This window comes from Macaca nemestrina, chromosome 6 (genome assembly GCF_043159975.1).
Source record: "Macaca nemestrina isolate mMacNem1 chromosome 6, mMacNem.hap1, whole genome shotgun sequence".
Classification (NCBI taxonomy): Eukaryota; Metazoa; Chordata; class Mammalia; order Primates; family Cercopithecidae; genus Macaca; species Macaca nemestrina.
In genome coordinates this window covers 78118236-78133974 of record NC_092130.1, presented here as the reverse complement: position 1 = coordinate 78133974, position 15739 = coordinate 78118236, and the positions used below count along the sequence as shown (strand labels likewise).

The following is a 15739-nucleotide window of genomic DNA, read 5'->3' as shown; positions in this document are numbered from 1 at the left end:
AGTTTACAATTTATTAATTTATTGGAAATATTCTAAACCACAAAATAAGACGAAGAAAAGAACAACACAATAAATTTAGCAGAAATATTGAATTAGATTTTACTAGTGAAAAAATAAGAGAAATTAAACATAACTTGAATCTGAGTGATTCAGAAAATTATAATTCAGACAAATTTGTGTCAGTTTGGTGGGTGAAGTTGCTGAGAGGTTAATACATATGTTAAATAATATAAATACCCAAATATCCAAATATCAATTCCTTCATTCCACCAACTATTTTTTTGAGTGCCTATATGCCAAACATCATTCTAGGTTTTGGGAAAACACAGTAAACAATACTATAGAAACCACTGTTCCGTGTAGGAAACTTTCTATTTGGGGAGACAGGACATTTAAAAAAAAAAAAGGAACTTGAGTATTTAATGACAAATGCTATGGAGAAAATAATAAAACAAGGACAAGTACAGGGAATATTGGGGGGGGCTATAGGACAATACTTAACATGATCAGAGAATGTTTCGATGATGAAGTGATATTTGAGCTGAGATTTGAAAAAGGTAAGTGAGTGGACCACATGGTTATCTAAAAGAAATGTTTCAATTAAAAAAAAAAAGGAACGGTAATTGAAAAGCTTTGTGGTAGAGCTTGCTTGAAAAGTTTAAAGAAAAGCAACAACAGAACAGGCTGGATCAGAATGAACATGAAGGAGACTAAGAGAAAATAAAATCAGGGTGGTAGGAAAAGGGAGGATTATACAGCTATTGGGCGGCAATTGCAAGAGCAATGTGAAGAACTTTGGTTTTTATTCTTAGTGATATGAAGTCATTCGATGGATATATAAATGACATATTTTAAAAGATCATTGTGACTGCTATATTGAGACTTTTGAAATATGTAGGCAAGGGTAAAAGCAGATGAAACAGTTAAAAGTCTATAAAATAAGGTACAAGACAACAGTGCTTGGGAGGCCAGGGTGGTAATCAGAGAAAATGAAAACGGCCAACTTCAGCGTTTACTTTGAAAATAGGTTTGAAAGGATTTGCTGAAGGATTCTAGAGTGAAAATGGTCACCAGAAAGAAAAGGTCATATGGGGAAGGACTTCCTAGGAGAAACTATGACTTTTAGTCAAGGGAGGCAGTCAGTCATCCACAGCTCAGGGAAAGAACCAAGAAAATCAACACCATGATTTCACTTGTTTCCCCTGTCTTCCTAATTTCGTATTAGGACTCCTTATCATCTTAACCCAGTCCACAGTCAGAGGGCAAAGAAACTTTCATCCTATAATTCAATCTCCTGGGATATTGAGGAGGGTAGAAAAATGTAAAAAATGAATCTGGAGAACAGACGAAAGATATCTAGCACAACAAATAGTTGTAGGCCATACAATCTTTTAGCCATACAAGATGGCTAAAAGGAGAAATTAAAAAATGCAAAGAAGGGTTCATGAACAGATTATGGAATCAGAAGATACTGGGCTCTAAAAGGGCTGAAGAACTAAGGAGTCCACGTACTAGATAAAGTGAGCTGAAAGAAAAGAAGTTGTAGATCAATAGTAGAATAATTGAAATTGAGATCATGAAAGGAGTAAAGTCTTTGTAAAGGCCTAGGGTATGACCATGGAGGGACATTGCATGAGGTAGGGTGCAAACAAGATTACCAGGAAAGAATATGTCAAGGAATTATAGGGTTAGAGAATTAGAAAGAGCCTCAAGATGAATTTCCAGATTAGAGAGAATGCCAGTGAACCAGGGCCTAAAATCCTCAAGGAATGGGAGGAAGAATCCTTGAGTCTGAGAATGACTGTAACAAAAAGGATAGTAGAAGTAATGCCTGCTCAAGTAAGTTTCAATGATGGAGAATTGGGAAAAAGTAAAGGGAAAATGGTCTGAAAGTACTAATGAGTGTCTTAGCTACTTTGTGTTGCTATAACAGAATGTCACAAACTGGGTAATTTATTTCTCGTAATTCTGAAGGCTGGCAAGTTTAATATGAAGGTGGTGGCATCTAGTGAGGGCCTTTGTGCTGCATCATCTCATGACAGAAAGCAAAAGGATAAGAGAACAGGAGCATAAGAGAGGGCCAATCTGTTTTTATAGCAACCCACAATCACAGTAACAAACCCGACCCTGCAAAAATGACATTAATCCCTTGATGAGGACAAAGCCTTCATGGCCTAATCACCTCTTAATGATCCCACCTGTTAATGCCATCACAATGACAATTACATTTCAATGACTTTTTTTCTTCATTTAAATTAGAACACCATGAAAAAAACTTATAAAAAATCAACTTTTGCAAATGGCTTGCAAGCCATTGTTAATTACTATATAATGTTAGTTTCTAAGTTACTAATATAGGCCCAAAGTCCTCTACACACAATTTTCAAGTCAAGAGCACTCTGAAAACCAAAGAGTTTTCTTTGTAGCTTATTTGATGAAAAAATACGACCCAGAATAATGTAAAGCTATTTAATGTTTTCATTTCTCTCTCTAAATGAGAATATCACAAGTGTTGGTATAGAAATATTAATGTTTGATTACAGTTGCTGCTCTGCTGAGTGTGGAATATGATATACAATGATTATGTACTACATTTCTTTTTAAAATCCAACAATTGAGATATTTGAATGCAAGAATTTTGGATAAAAGCTTGTGAGCCTTGAACAGGAGTATTTTTCTTACCCAAATGTACTGTCTCAGCTGAGAGGACGTGAGTAGTCTCTACACAGTTACAAGAGCAGAGTAATGGTGATGAAAGTACAGTGCTAACTTAAACATCATTACTTTTCATTATAAAAATAATTCATGACCACTGAAAATATTTCTAAGATATTTTCATTTTTAAGAAAAATGAAAAAAGTAAAAATAGTTAAGTCCCCAAAGATGGATATTATCTTAAAGCATTTTTTTCATTTTCTAAGATATCATGTTAAATAAAAGAACAAAGTGCATAAAAATATGTATGATATGCTCCCATTTGTATAGAAAAGGCTCTATATGCTTTAACATGTATATTTCTATAATGATGCATAAAAAGAGATAGTAAAATTTGTTGCTTCTGAATATGAGCACAAGGTATCAATGGCCTGTGATAGAAAAGAAGACATATTTAACAGTACAGCTTAAACTATTTGAATTATTTACAGTGAAAAACTACTACTTTATCCCAAAAAAGATGTAAATTTAAAGTAGCGTTTTATGATTATTCATCTGACAAATATTTATTAAGCATCTGCAGAGAAACAGGCAGTAATCTAGATACTGCAAATAATAGTGAAACAAAGAGACAAATTTCTTAACAAGTACAGTATAAAATCAAGATTTTTAATTGAATTTTATATTACACATATACTTTTTTTCCTATTTTTCTACTTATTTTTTCTAATTATTTTTCTACTTTTTATTTTTCTTATTTTTTGACTAGTCATCTCTGAAAGGTTCATATTATTCTTTCAAGTACATACATCACCATTTACATAAACTCATTCCTACAACTTGCCAATTTATTTCCTTCTGAGTTTTAAAGTATTACTTAGATGTCCAATATCTATTTTATTTTCTTGGAATTGAGACTCACTACGGAAAATACTGCATCTAAGAACATCAGCATTTTAAATGTTGTTTGATATGTATCCCCAAATTGCTTAAGAATGTAATTTAGGCTGGGCATGGTGGCTCACGCCTGTAACCCCAACACTTTACGACACTGAGGCAGGCAGATCACGAGGTCAAGAGATCGATACCAGCCTGGCTAACATGGTGAAACCCCATCTCTACTAAAACTACAAAAAATTAACTGGGCCTGGTGACAGGCACCTGTAGTCCCAGCTATTTGGGAGGCTGAGGCAGGAGAATGCCATGAACCCAGGAGGCGGAGCTCGCAGTGAGCCAAGATTGCACCATTGCTGTGCCACTGCCCTCCAGCCTGGGCAATGGAGTGAGACTTAGTCTCAAAAAGAAAAAAAAAAAAAATGTATTTTAAAAGTTTATAACACCAGAAACATATAAGATTATGTGTTAATTTGAACTATCAACATTTTTAAATTTATCACATTTAAAAAGAGAAGGGAGTACTCTGTGTTGTTTTTATTTATGTTTTAATTTTAGAGTTAAATATTATTTTCATAAACTTGGTATTACTATAATGGATTTCTGTACACAATGTTTGTATAAAATGTTAGACTATTAGAGGCATAAAAAAATCCAAGTTTTGTGGGAGAACACTAGAGAATGTATACCTGTGCTGTATTACCTATAGAGTAAAGAAGCAACTACTCAACTGGCATCGCAGAAATTAAACCAAAGAGCAAGGATGAAAAGAGAGAAGTAAGTTCTACATTTGATGAAACAATAAAACAGCCACAACTTTAATTCAAAACATATGAAAAATGTCACCTAAATAAAAAGAAAATACATGTAACTCCATACACTGGAGGTATCTCACAGAATTCTCCAACATGGGAACATTGTTTTATTGTAATATTATTTGTTATATTTATTGTATATTTATTATTTATTGTATTATTATTTATTGTATTATTATTTATTGTATTATTATCTGTTATGCAATTTTACAGCATTTAAAATAATTAGTGAGAGTCCCTTTTCTGACATGATTTAAGTCCTCTAAGTCTCATCCTTCCAACTGATTACAAATCAAAACTCTGGTTAAAATATGCAAAAAGTAACTACCTATAGAAGTTCTAAATGAAAGAAAACCAGCTGAATTGTGGAGGAGAAGAGAAAGATATTGGGGTAGAAAAAGGCATTTAAATTAAAAATTGCTGAAAACTACCCAAATTTGGTGAAAATATAAATTTATGGATTCAAAAAGGTCAGTGAATTACAAACAGGATAAACTCAAAGAAAACCAAACCATCATACTAATGAAAAGCAAAATTAAAAAAAAAATACTGAAAATAGCTAGATAAAACAATATATATTATATATAAGTAAATCAATTATTTGAATCACCGTAGCTGTATCATCAGAAACGATGGGTGCTGGAAGACAGAGAAGCATCATATTTACAGTGTTGAAAGAAAATAATGATCACCCCAGAATTCAATGTCTAGTGAAAATATACTTCAGGAATGAAGGCAAGACAAAGATATCTTAAGTTAAAAGAACATTAAGAGGATGTCACCAGCCTACCTTCTTTACAAGAAATGCCAAAATAAGTTCTTCAAACTTAAGGCAAATGATGATGCTGAGTGAAACTCACATCTTCATGAATGATGAATATTAAATTTCTGGGTAAATATAAGACTATATTATTTTCATAAGATATTTTAAGTATGGTTATTTTTTAAACAAGTCATAATATTATCTATCACAAATTTGAACATATGTATAGCTATAAGACATGTTACAAACTGCAACATAAGTGTTACTGGGGAGAAGTAAAGGTACATATATGGTGAGTTTTTTACCTATATGGTTTTATATTATACTATGTTCTATAATATTAATTCTAAATAGACTGTGAAATGTTATATAATCTAAGAGCCATCAATTAAAAATCAATTCAAAGAGATAAAACAAGATATCAAGGTATACTAAAATGAAATAGCAAAGTGGATTCAATTCCAATAATAAAATTGGCAGGTAGATCTAAACTCAGCCATATTGATAACTCTATTAAATATAAATAATTTTTGAACTCCAATTAAAAGACAGAATAACAGAATTGGAGAAAAGGTAAACCCATACTTACTCTATGCTGGCTACAGGAGACAGTCTAAACGTAAAGACACAGATAGGTGGAAAACAAAAGAATAGAAATAAAATATACCATAAAAATAGCAAAATAATGTTATAATAATGATTTAATATCATGCAAAATACACTTCAAGACAAAGAATATTATTATCAGAGATGAAAAGGAAACTTTTAGAAAAATGGATGGTTCATCAAAAAGATGTGACAATTACTAATATGTAGGCATATAACAGAACCTACACATTAATAAATACACAACACAAAAATAAAAAAAGAAATAGACAATTATACAACTATATTAGGTATTTTTCAAACACAGTGTTCGGAATTTAACACAACATTATAAGCCACACAAAGTGACATGAAAAACTGACTTAAAATTAGAGAAAAATAAACAATATAAGTAGATTCATAGGTGACCTAGATAGCAGAGTTAATAGTAAGAATGTTAAAATAGTTATGATTAATATGCTCCAGAAAGTACGGGAGACAAATGAATAACGTAGCTTAAATTATGTAGAATTTCACCAGAGATTTATATTCTAAAAAAAAAAACATTAATACTAGAAATAAAAAATACAAGTGAAATTAGAACCTCAGAAAATGGGTTTAACAGCAGAGCAGACACTGTGAAATAGAGGATTCGTAACTGGAAGATAGATGAACAGAAAATATCCATATTTAAATAAACAGATGAAAAGGGATATAAAAGAGAAAAAGTGGCAAAAGATTATGGAACAGAAGTGGAAATGACTGTTTGTAGTCTGGGTTAAGCAGAATTCCAAAACAGCACCCAAGATTCTCTCCCTCTGTTGTGTATATCCTACATAATCCCTAGGACTGTAAGTTGATAAGGAAGCAAAAGGCATGACTCAACTCCATAGGTGGGGGCTCAAACATTGGACCAAATTGAGGACTAGCTAAAACAGGGACAGGGTGAAGCAGCTTTCCGTAAGACATGTCCACCAGTGTGCCATGTCAGTTTACCATTGCCATGGCAACAATAGTAGTTACCACCCCTTTCCATGGCAATGACCCAACATCCCAGTTACCCCTCACCCTTTTCCTAGAAATTTCTGTATAATCTACCCCTTAATCAGCATGTAATTAAAGTGGATATAGATATACCTGCAGACCGGCCTCTGAGCTGTTACTGTGGGCACATTGCCTATTGGGTAGCCCCACTGCACAAGGAGTAGTACCTCTCTGCTGCTACTGTATACCAGTGCTTCAATAAAAGTTTCTGTGTAATAGCGACCTTTAATGACGCCCTTGAATTCTTTCCTGGGCAAGAACCTTCCTGGGCTAAGCCCCAATTTTGGAGCTCATCTGCCTGCATCAATCTGTTTTACTCAATTATATTCTATGGCATAGTTTAAGAAAGGAAAACTATCTTGGATAAACCTCACCTAATTAGGTGAGAATTAAAATGTACTAAGCTCCTCTTGAAATCAGAGATACAAAATATACAATGTAAGGGAGATTCTCTGTTGCTAACACTGAAGATGGAGGGAGTCATTTGTGAAAGAATGTGGGTGGCCTATAAAAGCTAATACTGGCCTCCAACTGACAGCTAGCAAAAAAAATTAGAGCCTTGTTTTTTTAACCCAAGGGAACCAAATTTGGTCAATAACCTGAAGAAACTTACAAGTGAACTCTTTCCAAGGCCCTCCAGAAAGAGCACAACTCAGCCATCACCCTGATTTCAGCTTGTGAGACTTGGAGCAGAGGATCCAGTCATGCATAGCATGTCTGTATTGCTGACCTTAGAATTGAGAGCTAATAAATGAGTGTTATTCAAATCCACTAAAACTGGGGTACAATAATCCCCCCTTATCCATGGGAAATACATTCTAAGATCCCTGTATGTCCGAAACCATGAATAGAACTGAACCCTATATCTACTCTTTTTTTTCCTATACATACATACCTATAATAAAGTTTAATTTATAAATTAGTCACAGTAAGAGATTAACACTATTAATAAAATAGAACAATTATAGCAATACTGCAATAAAAGTTATGTGAAGATTCTCTCTCTCTCTTTCTCTCTTCTGTGTCTCCCAAAATATTTTAATATTTTCAGACCATAGTTGATTGCAGGTCATTTAAATTACGGATGCAGGGGCTACTGCAGTTTATTATGTAGCAATAATAAACTAATACATAGTTCCCAAAAATACAGGAAAGAGAGAGAGAGGTTAATAGCTAAGAAGTTTTCAACTGATAGACAAGAATCCACAGACTCAAGATACTCTGTGAAACCCAAGCAAAATAAACATAATCAAAGCCACATCTATATACATCAAAGGAAAACATCTGATAACCAAAAACAAAGAGAAAATCCCAAAGCATCCAGAAACAGAAGGCAACATATGGTGTCTTTTAAATGTTGGTGGTGGGGGGAATGAAGAGTGGGGGGAATCACTGCCAATCTAAAATTCCATACCCAGTGAAAACAGTGTTCAAAATGAAGGTGAAATAAAGTTCTTCAGGCAGAAGAAAAATAATTCCAGATGAAACAATGGAAATGCAAGGAAAAGGGTAAATATAAGTCAATATTGACTGTACGAAAGCCAAATTATAATAGCATATTTCATTTAAAACATATAAAAATACATATTAAAAATAGCACAAAGATAGTGGGTCAGTAAATAAAATTAAAATATTCCAATGATATTTAAGCTGAATGAGAACCTGAAGCCTTGCTTCCTATAATCCTTAATCCTTTGGATGTGATTTACTTTCCTCTTCAGTGATAAATAGAATGAAGTTTCTGTTGAACCTCTGGAAGAATATTCATATTGCTATTTTATAATGAAAACTATATCAGCTACTGAAAGGAATCAGTCTGCGGAGATCACCAAAAAAAAGCCCATGATTTCTTTAATATCTATATAAAGAAATTTGAAGATCTTTGGAAGCATGGATAAGAAGAATACATGTGGTTCTCAATGAGGAAAAGCTCCTCAGGAATATTATCAATATCAGCAGCAGGTATGTATTTTCAGTTTTAGTACAGCTGTACTTTTTCTAGAGAAACCTAAAAATCGTTAGAGGTATAGTATTTCCTACTACTCCTCTCACAAACTTTTGCATAAACTTCATTGAAGAACATCTAATTTTGACTTATATTGGCCCTGATTGTATTTTGAATAGGAACATTTAATCAGAATTTTTTCACACTTGTCATATTTTCATTGAGAAAATATTTTTCAAAGGGGATTCCATTAACAGTATATAGGTACTTGATCATTTTTTGTATAGTGTATCTTATTTTAATTTTTATTTTGTTGAGATTATTTTTATTGGTATCGATCTTTTCCCATTTGAAATTGATGCTTATTCTATCCATTAATCAGTTCCATCCATATCACATTTTACTAACAGCTTCTACTTTGTAGGTTTTCTATCAAAGCCATTTTTTTCTAGCAAGGCTAATTGTCTTACTAGGCAATTTCTGACATATTGATTTTATTCTTCTTTCAGTTTTCATTAAGTATCAAATGTTATCACACAGTTTGAGTGACTATTTTGTGGATTATTTCTATCACTATTATTCCTCATAAATTAATTACTCCTTAGAGAAATATATATATAAAAAAAAACTATTAAGAGTTTCATTAAATAAATAAAGTCTCTAAAAGAGATTCCCTAGAAAAAAGGAAGCAGGGGTTGGAGCTATATCCTTGATGGAATGTTTAGCTCTTGAATATTCCATGGAATCAAAACATCAAGGTCAAACAGTTTTACTGTATACTGTGATGACATAGTGAGCATTTAAAAATAATTTACTTATAGCAAAATAAAATGAAGGAGAAGAAGTGGTGTTATGGGATCTTTGGGATGTCACTTTGGAGGCCAGAAATCTCTGTAGTTAATGTGCCTTTGCCCAAGTTCTTATCCTGTGCCCAGGAAGAATGAGGTAGGCAGACAAGTGGAAGGTTAACAAGAAGGAGAGGAGCTTTACTGAGTATTACAACAGCTCAGAGGAGAATTGCAGTGGGTAGCTCCTCTCTGTAGACAGGTTATCCTGTCCAGTATTCAGCTCTCAGCAGAGAGGAGTCCCTCGAGAGGGTTGCTCCTCTCTGCAACTGGTCATCTCCATGTCTGCAGCTCTAAGCAGAGAGGGTAGCTCCTCTCTGTAGCTGTTCATCCTTCATTGCTCCATCCTCTGCCTGCTCTGGCTGATCCCTGGGCTTTTATGGACCTCAGAGGGGAGGTAGTGCATGCTGGTTTGTCCATGGGTGGCCATGGGCAGGCCAGAAAAGGCACCACACCTCTTTGTTGCTCTCTCCCATTCTCGAAGACTAGTCAGAGCAAGGAAAGATAAACAGAATTTTCAAAGAATGGATCCATGCTTCTGTGCTATTTAAAAGGTAAAAGTTGGAGTAGATAGTCCATCATTTAGTTAAAAACTTATTTATGCAACTTGGGATATTAAAAAATTAACCTCAACAAGTGGTAGAGTGGTCAACTGTTCTCCATGACAGAAGAAAATGTGTTAGCAGGGTGGCAGAAAGCCCAGAAAAATAAGGGATTCGGATGGTAATGGCCCCACAGATGAGCACACAAGGGAATTTTTAAATAGTCTCAATTTACTTAAATGCCAAAGGGCAAACAGAAATAACATATATTCAAGTCACATATGTTATTGCCCTGTAAAATTCTAACTAACTCTCTCACTTTCCTGGATGTACTAACAAAAGCATACAAGTTAGGGTGACTTCTGATAAACCATAGGACTAATTTCCACATCTAAATTAATGTGGAGCAGAAAGAGAGAAACAGCAAAAAGGTAGAGAGCAAACAATTTGAATTCTTCAGTAGGAGAAAAAACTCAGTGAAAGGTGACCAAAAGGATAGTATTCATCTATCTCTAGGTGTGTAAAAGATTGTGGCTCAAGGTTTCAGGAGATTGGGTGCTGCTGTAAAGTAGCATAGAGCTAAGACAAACTACATAGGGGAAGGTTCTCTCAGGCTGTTTCATTCACCTTTGCTATGGCAAGAGGTAGATAAGAGTTCCTCATTGCTTTAAAACAATAAAGTTGGGATGATGTAATATGTGTGTGTGTGTGTGTGTGTGTGTGTGTGCGCGCGTGTGTGTGTTGCTGTCGTTTGTTTTTATGAGATGTGTTCTCACTCTGTCACCCAGGCTGGAGTGCAGTGGCACAATCATGACTCACTGCAGCCTTGACCTCCCAGGCTCAGGCAATCCTCCCAACTCAGCTTCCCGAGAACCTGGTGCTACAGTCATGCACCACCATGCACAGTTAATTTTTGTATGTTTTGTAGAGACAGGGTTTCGCCATGTTGCCCAGGCTGGTCTCAAACTCCTGGGCTCAAGTGATGCACCCTCTTAGGCCTCCCAAAGTGCTGGGATTATAGGCATGAGCCACTACACCTGGCCCCATAGATGTGTTATTGAGGACTAAGCTCTGATTTTTTTTTTTTTTTTTTTAATCTTGCCCAAACTCCTATCTAAGGGATCTGGGGAATCATGCCCTTCAAACCATAAATTCTCATCAGATGGGTTTTATTTAACCCATATATCGTGACTAACTTTCCATTCTGACTCTGGCATAACATTAGATGACAAAGAAGAAAATCAAAATATTTTACCTCATAACATATTTATTTGCCATATTTTGAAATGGTCCTGCAAAGCAGTCCTTTGTGGGGGGGGGGAAATTTGCATCTGTAAAGAATCTCTATTAACATAACAAATAACGTAACATTGCTTCGGGGCCTTTCTAATCCTGAAGAGGTTAACTGAGAGTCTATCGCCTTTTAAAAGGTCTGAATAGGAAACATTTGTCATCTGTTGTCTCTAAGGGCAGCCACTATGAGACTTCAAAAGAACCTTGGTCTCCACAATCTTTTTTCTTAACCTGGACATTTCCTTTCTATTGATCCCAAGTCTTTAGACAAACTCAACCAATTACCAACAAGAAAATGTTTAAATTTACTTATAGCCTGGAAGCCCCACCCCAAAACCCTACCCCAACTACCATCCTCCCCTCCCCTGTCTTCAAATTGTTCTGCCTTTCTGGATCAAACCAATGTATTTCTCAAAGGTATTTGATTGATGTTTCATGCCTCCCTAAAATGTATAATACCAAGCTTCACTGTGACCACTTTGGGCACAATTTCTCAGGATCTCCCAAGGTGTCACAGGCCATGGTCACTCATATTTGGCTCAGAATATATCACTTCAAATACAGAGTTTGACTCTTTTCATTGACATTTTAATGTAGGAATGTCTCTTTCACTCCCAATTTCCATAAGCTCTTTGTATTGCGGCAATATAAAACAAATTTTTGGCCAGGCACGGTGACTCACAGCTGTAATCCCAGCAGTTCTGGAGGTGAGGCCAAGGCAGGTGAATCACTTGAACTTAGGCATTCAAGACCAGCTTGGGCAGTGTGACAAAACTCCGTCTCTAAAAAAATTACAAAAATTAGCTGGGTGTGGTGGTGTGCACCTGCAGTTTCAACTATCCTGTAGGCTGAGATGGGAGGATAGCTTGAGCCCAAGAGGTGGAGGTTGCAGTGAGCTGGGATCTTACCACTGCACTCCAGCCAGGTGACAGAGTCAGACCTTGTCTCAAAAAATAAACACACACCAAAAAACCCACAAATTTTATTTTCTTGTCTTTAACATGTAAAAGGGGAAAATAAGAAAAAATAGGTTTTATAGAGAGTTGGAAGAAAAATGTTAATAGCATTTACAAGTTGAACATTTCACTAAAGAGGAAGAAGCATAAAAAATAATAGTTATAATATAATGAAAATATAAATGTATAACAAAACGTAATAATTATAAAAACTAATTACCTTTTTTCGGTTTAGTGCTTTAGAATACATACACCCTGCAAAGCAGGGAGAAAAGTATTCGATATCATCTCTTCCACATATAGAAGAATAAACTGAAGATGAGCATCTACATTTTTCATTGCAAGGAGCCGTGAGGTTTCCCAACTGCCCTTCTCTATAGAAACAAGATGGAATGTAATCATATTACCATTATTTTATAATTATTGAAGCAAATGTCAAGATATCAGTGAGATCCATAAAATATGCTTATTGAAATAATTTCTTTTTTTAACAACTTTACTGAGGTCTGAGGTACAATAGCCTGCACATACTAAGATTAAAATTTGAAAATTTTTGATATATGTATACACTTGTGAAATCATCACCAAAATCATGCCAACAAACATAATAATCAAAAGTTTATTTATAACAAATATAATAATAATAAAAAAAAAAACCAAAAGTTTCCTTGTGCCCCTTTATAATTTCCCCACTCCTTGGCATACACTGATCCACTTACTGTTACTATTCATTTGTTTGAATTTCCTAAGAGTTTATGAAATAGAATCATACAATATGTCAAGTTTCTTTGGCTTCTTTCATGCAGCTGGTCTTTATTTGGTCTTTGTATGGTCATATGCTTCCATGTCTCTTGGATAAATATTAAGAAATAGAATATTTGCATCATGCGGTAGGCGTTCACTTAACTTTTTAAGAAACTGTCGGTTTTTTAGAACTGTTGTGACATTTCATATTTCCATCAGCAGTGTATAAGAGTTTCGTTTGTTCTCCTCACCAACACTTGGTATGGTCTCTTTTTAAAAAAATGTTAGACATTTTAACAGGAGTGTAGTAGTTTCATATTTGGGGTTTTAATAAGCATTTTGCTAGTGAGAAATGATGTTGATAATCTTTCCATATATTTATTTTCAGTCTGTATTTTTTATTAAATATCTGTTCCAATCATTTGCCCATTTTGTTGGATTGCTTACTTTTTAACATTCTGGAAGTAATTTTTTTGTTAGATATATGATTTTCCAATAGTTTTGCACATTATATGGCTTGCTTTTTCATACCATAAACAAGTTCTTTCAAACAGTAGTTTTTAAATTTTTGACAAGTTTCAATTTATTAATTCTTTTTTTTTTTTTTTGGATTATGTGTTTGGTGTCACATCTAAAAGATACGTGCCAAATGCAAAATCAAAAATATATTCTCTTATATTTTTGGAGTTTTATATTTTATATTTTCATCTATAATCCATTTTGAACTATTTTATGTGGTACAAGATGTGAATTAAGTTTACTTGCATATAGACATCTAATTATCCAGCATAATTTGTTAAAATTATTGGAACAACATAAAATTGCCCACTTTTAGCAGTCCTATTCAAAATAGTACTGGAAGTCCTAGCCAGAGCAACCAGGAAAGAAAAAGAAATAAAAGGCTTCCAAATTGGAAAAGAGAAAGTCAAATTATCCCTGATCATTGATGATACAATCTTAGATCTAGAAAAACCTAAAGACTCCATCAAAAATTTCTTAGATTTGATAAATGAATCCAGTAAAGTTTCAGTGTAGAAAATTAACATACAAAATTAGTAACGTTTTTATACACCAATAAAAATCTATCTGAGAACAAAATTAAAAAGGCAAGTCAGGCCGGGCGCGATGGCTTGTGCCTGTGATGCTAGCACTTTGGGAGGTTGGGGCAGGCGGATTGCCTGAACTCAGGAGTTTCCCACCAGCCTAGGCAACACAGTGAAAGCCCATCTCTACTTAAAATACAAAAAATTAGCCAGGCGTGGCAGCATGCAACTGTAGTCCCAGCTACTTGGGAGGCTGAGGTAGGAGAATTGATTGAACCAGGAAAGTGGAGGTTGCAGAGAGCTGAGATTGTACTACTACACTGCAGCCTGGGCAAAAAGAGTAAAACTCCATCTCAAAATAAATAAATAAATAAATAAAATAAAAAGGCAAGCCTGTTTACAATAGGTCCAAAAAGTAAAATGCCTAGGAATATATTAAACTAAGAAGGTGAAAGATTTCTATAAGAGAAGAAAACTACAAGAAAGTAATTGCTGATGACACAAACAAATGGAAAAACTTTCCATGCTCATGGATCAGAAGAATTAATCTTGTTAAAATGATTTTACTGCCCAAAGCAATCTACATATTCAATAAAATCCCTATCAAAATATCAGCATCATTTTTTATAGAATTTTTTAAATCGTAAAATGCACATACAAGCAAAACTAGAAGCCCAAATAGCAAATGTAATTCTAAGCAAAAGGAACAAAATTGGAGGTATCACATTATTCAATTTCAAATTACACTTTAAGGCTACAGTAGGCCGGGCGTGGTGGCTCAAGCCTGTAATCCCAGCACTTTGGGAGGCCAAGACGGGCGGATCACGAGGTCAGGAAATCGAGACTATCCTGGCTAACACGGTGAAACTCCGTCTTACTAAAAACTACAAAAAACTAGCCGGGCGAGGTGGCGGGCGCCTGTAGTCCCAGCTACTCGGGAGGCTGAGGCAGGAGAATGGCGTGAACCCGGGAGGCGGAGCTTGCAGTGAGCTGAGATCCGGCCACTGCACTCCAGCCTGGGTGAGGGAGCGAGACTCCGTCTCAAAAAAAAAAAAAAAAAAAAAAAAAAAAGGCTACAGTAACCAAAACAGCATTGCACTGGTATAAAAATAGACCTATATATCAATGAAATAGAACAGAAAACCCAGAAGAAAAGCCACATATTTACAGCCAACTGATCTTTGACAAAGTTAACTGGGACATACATTTGGGGAAAGGACACCCTTTTCAATATATGATGCTGGGAAAATTGGATTGTTATGTATAAGAGAATGAAAATGGACCCATCCCTGTCTGTCACCCTACATAAAAAGCACTCAACATGGGTTAAAGACTCAAATAGAAGTCTCTAAACTCTAGAAATACCAGAAGAAAACATAGGAAAAATTCTTCCAGACATTGGTCTAGGCAAAGAATTCATGATTGATACCTCAAAAGCACCAGCAACCAAACAAAAATACACAAATGGGACTTAATTAAACTAAAAAGCTTTTGCACAGCAAAAGATATAACCCACAGAGTGAACAAACAACCTGCAGTTTGCGAGAAAATATTTTCAAGCTATCCATCCAACAGAGACTAATATCCAGAATATATAAGGAACTCAAACAGCTAA

At 34.7% G+C, this 15739-nt stretch overlaps 1 protein-coding gene across 2 annotated transcripts in view; it reads right to left on the bottom strand.

Annotated features, from left to right (window-relative positions):
• Positions 1-15739, bottom strand: part of LOC105471064 (solute carrier organic anion transporter family member 6A1) — a 139716-nt gene that overhangs the window by 26443 nt on the left and 97534 nt on the right. For both annotated transcript variants that reach the window (XM_011723402.3, XM_011723401.3), the window contains exon 9: positions 12558-12711. In XM_011723402.3, coding sequence (XP_011721704.2) covers positions 12558-12711 — 154 coding nt within the window. The remainder of the gene's footprint in view (positions 1-12557; positions 12712-15739) is intronic.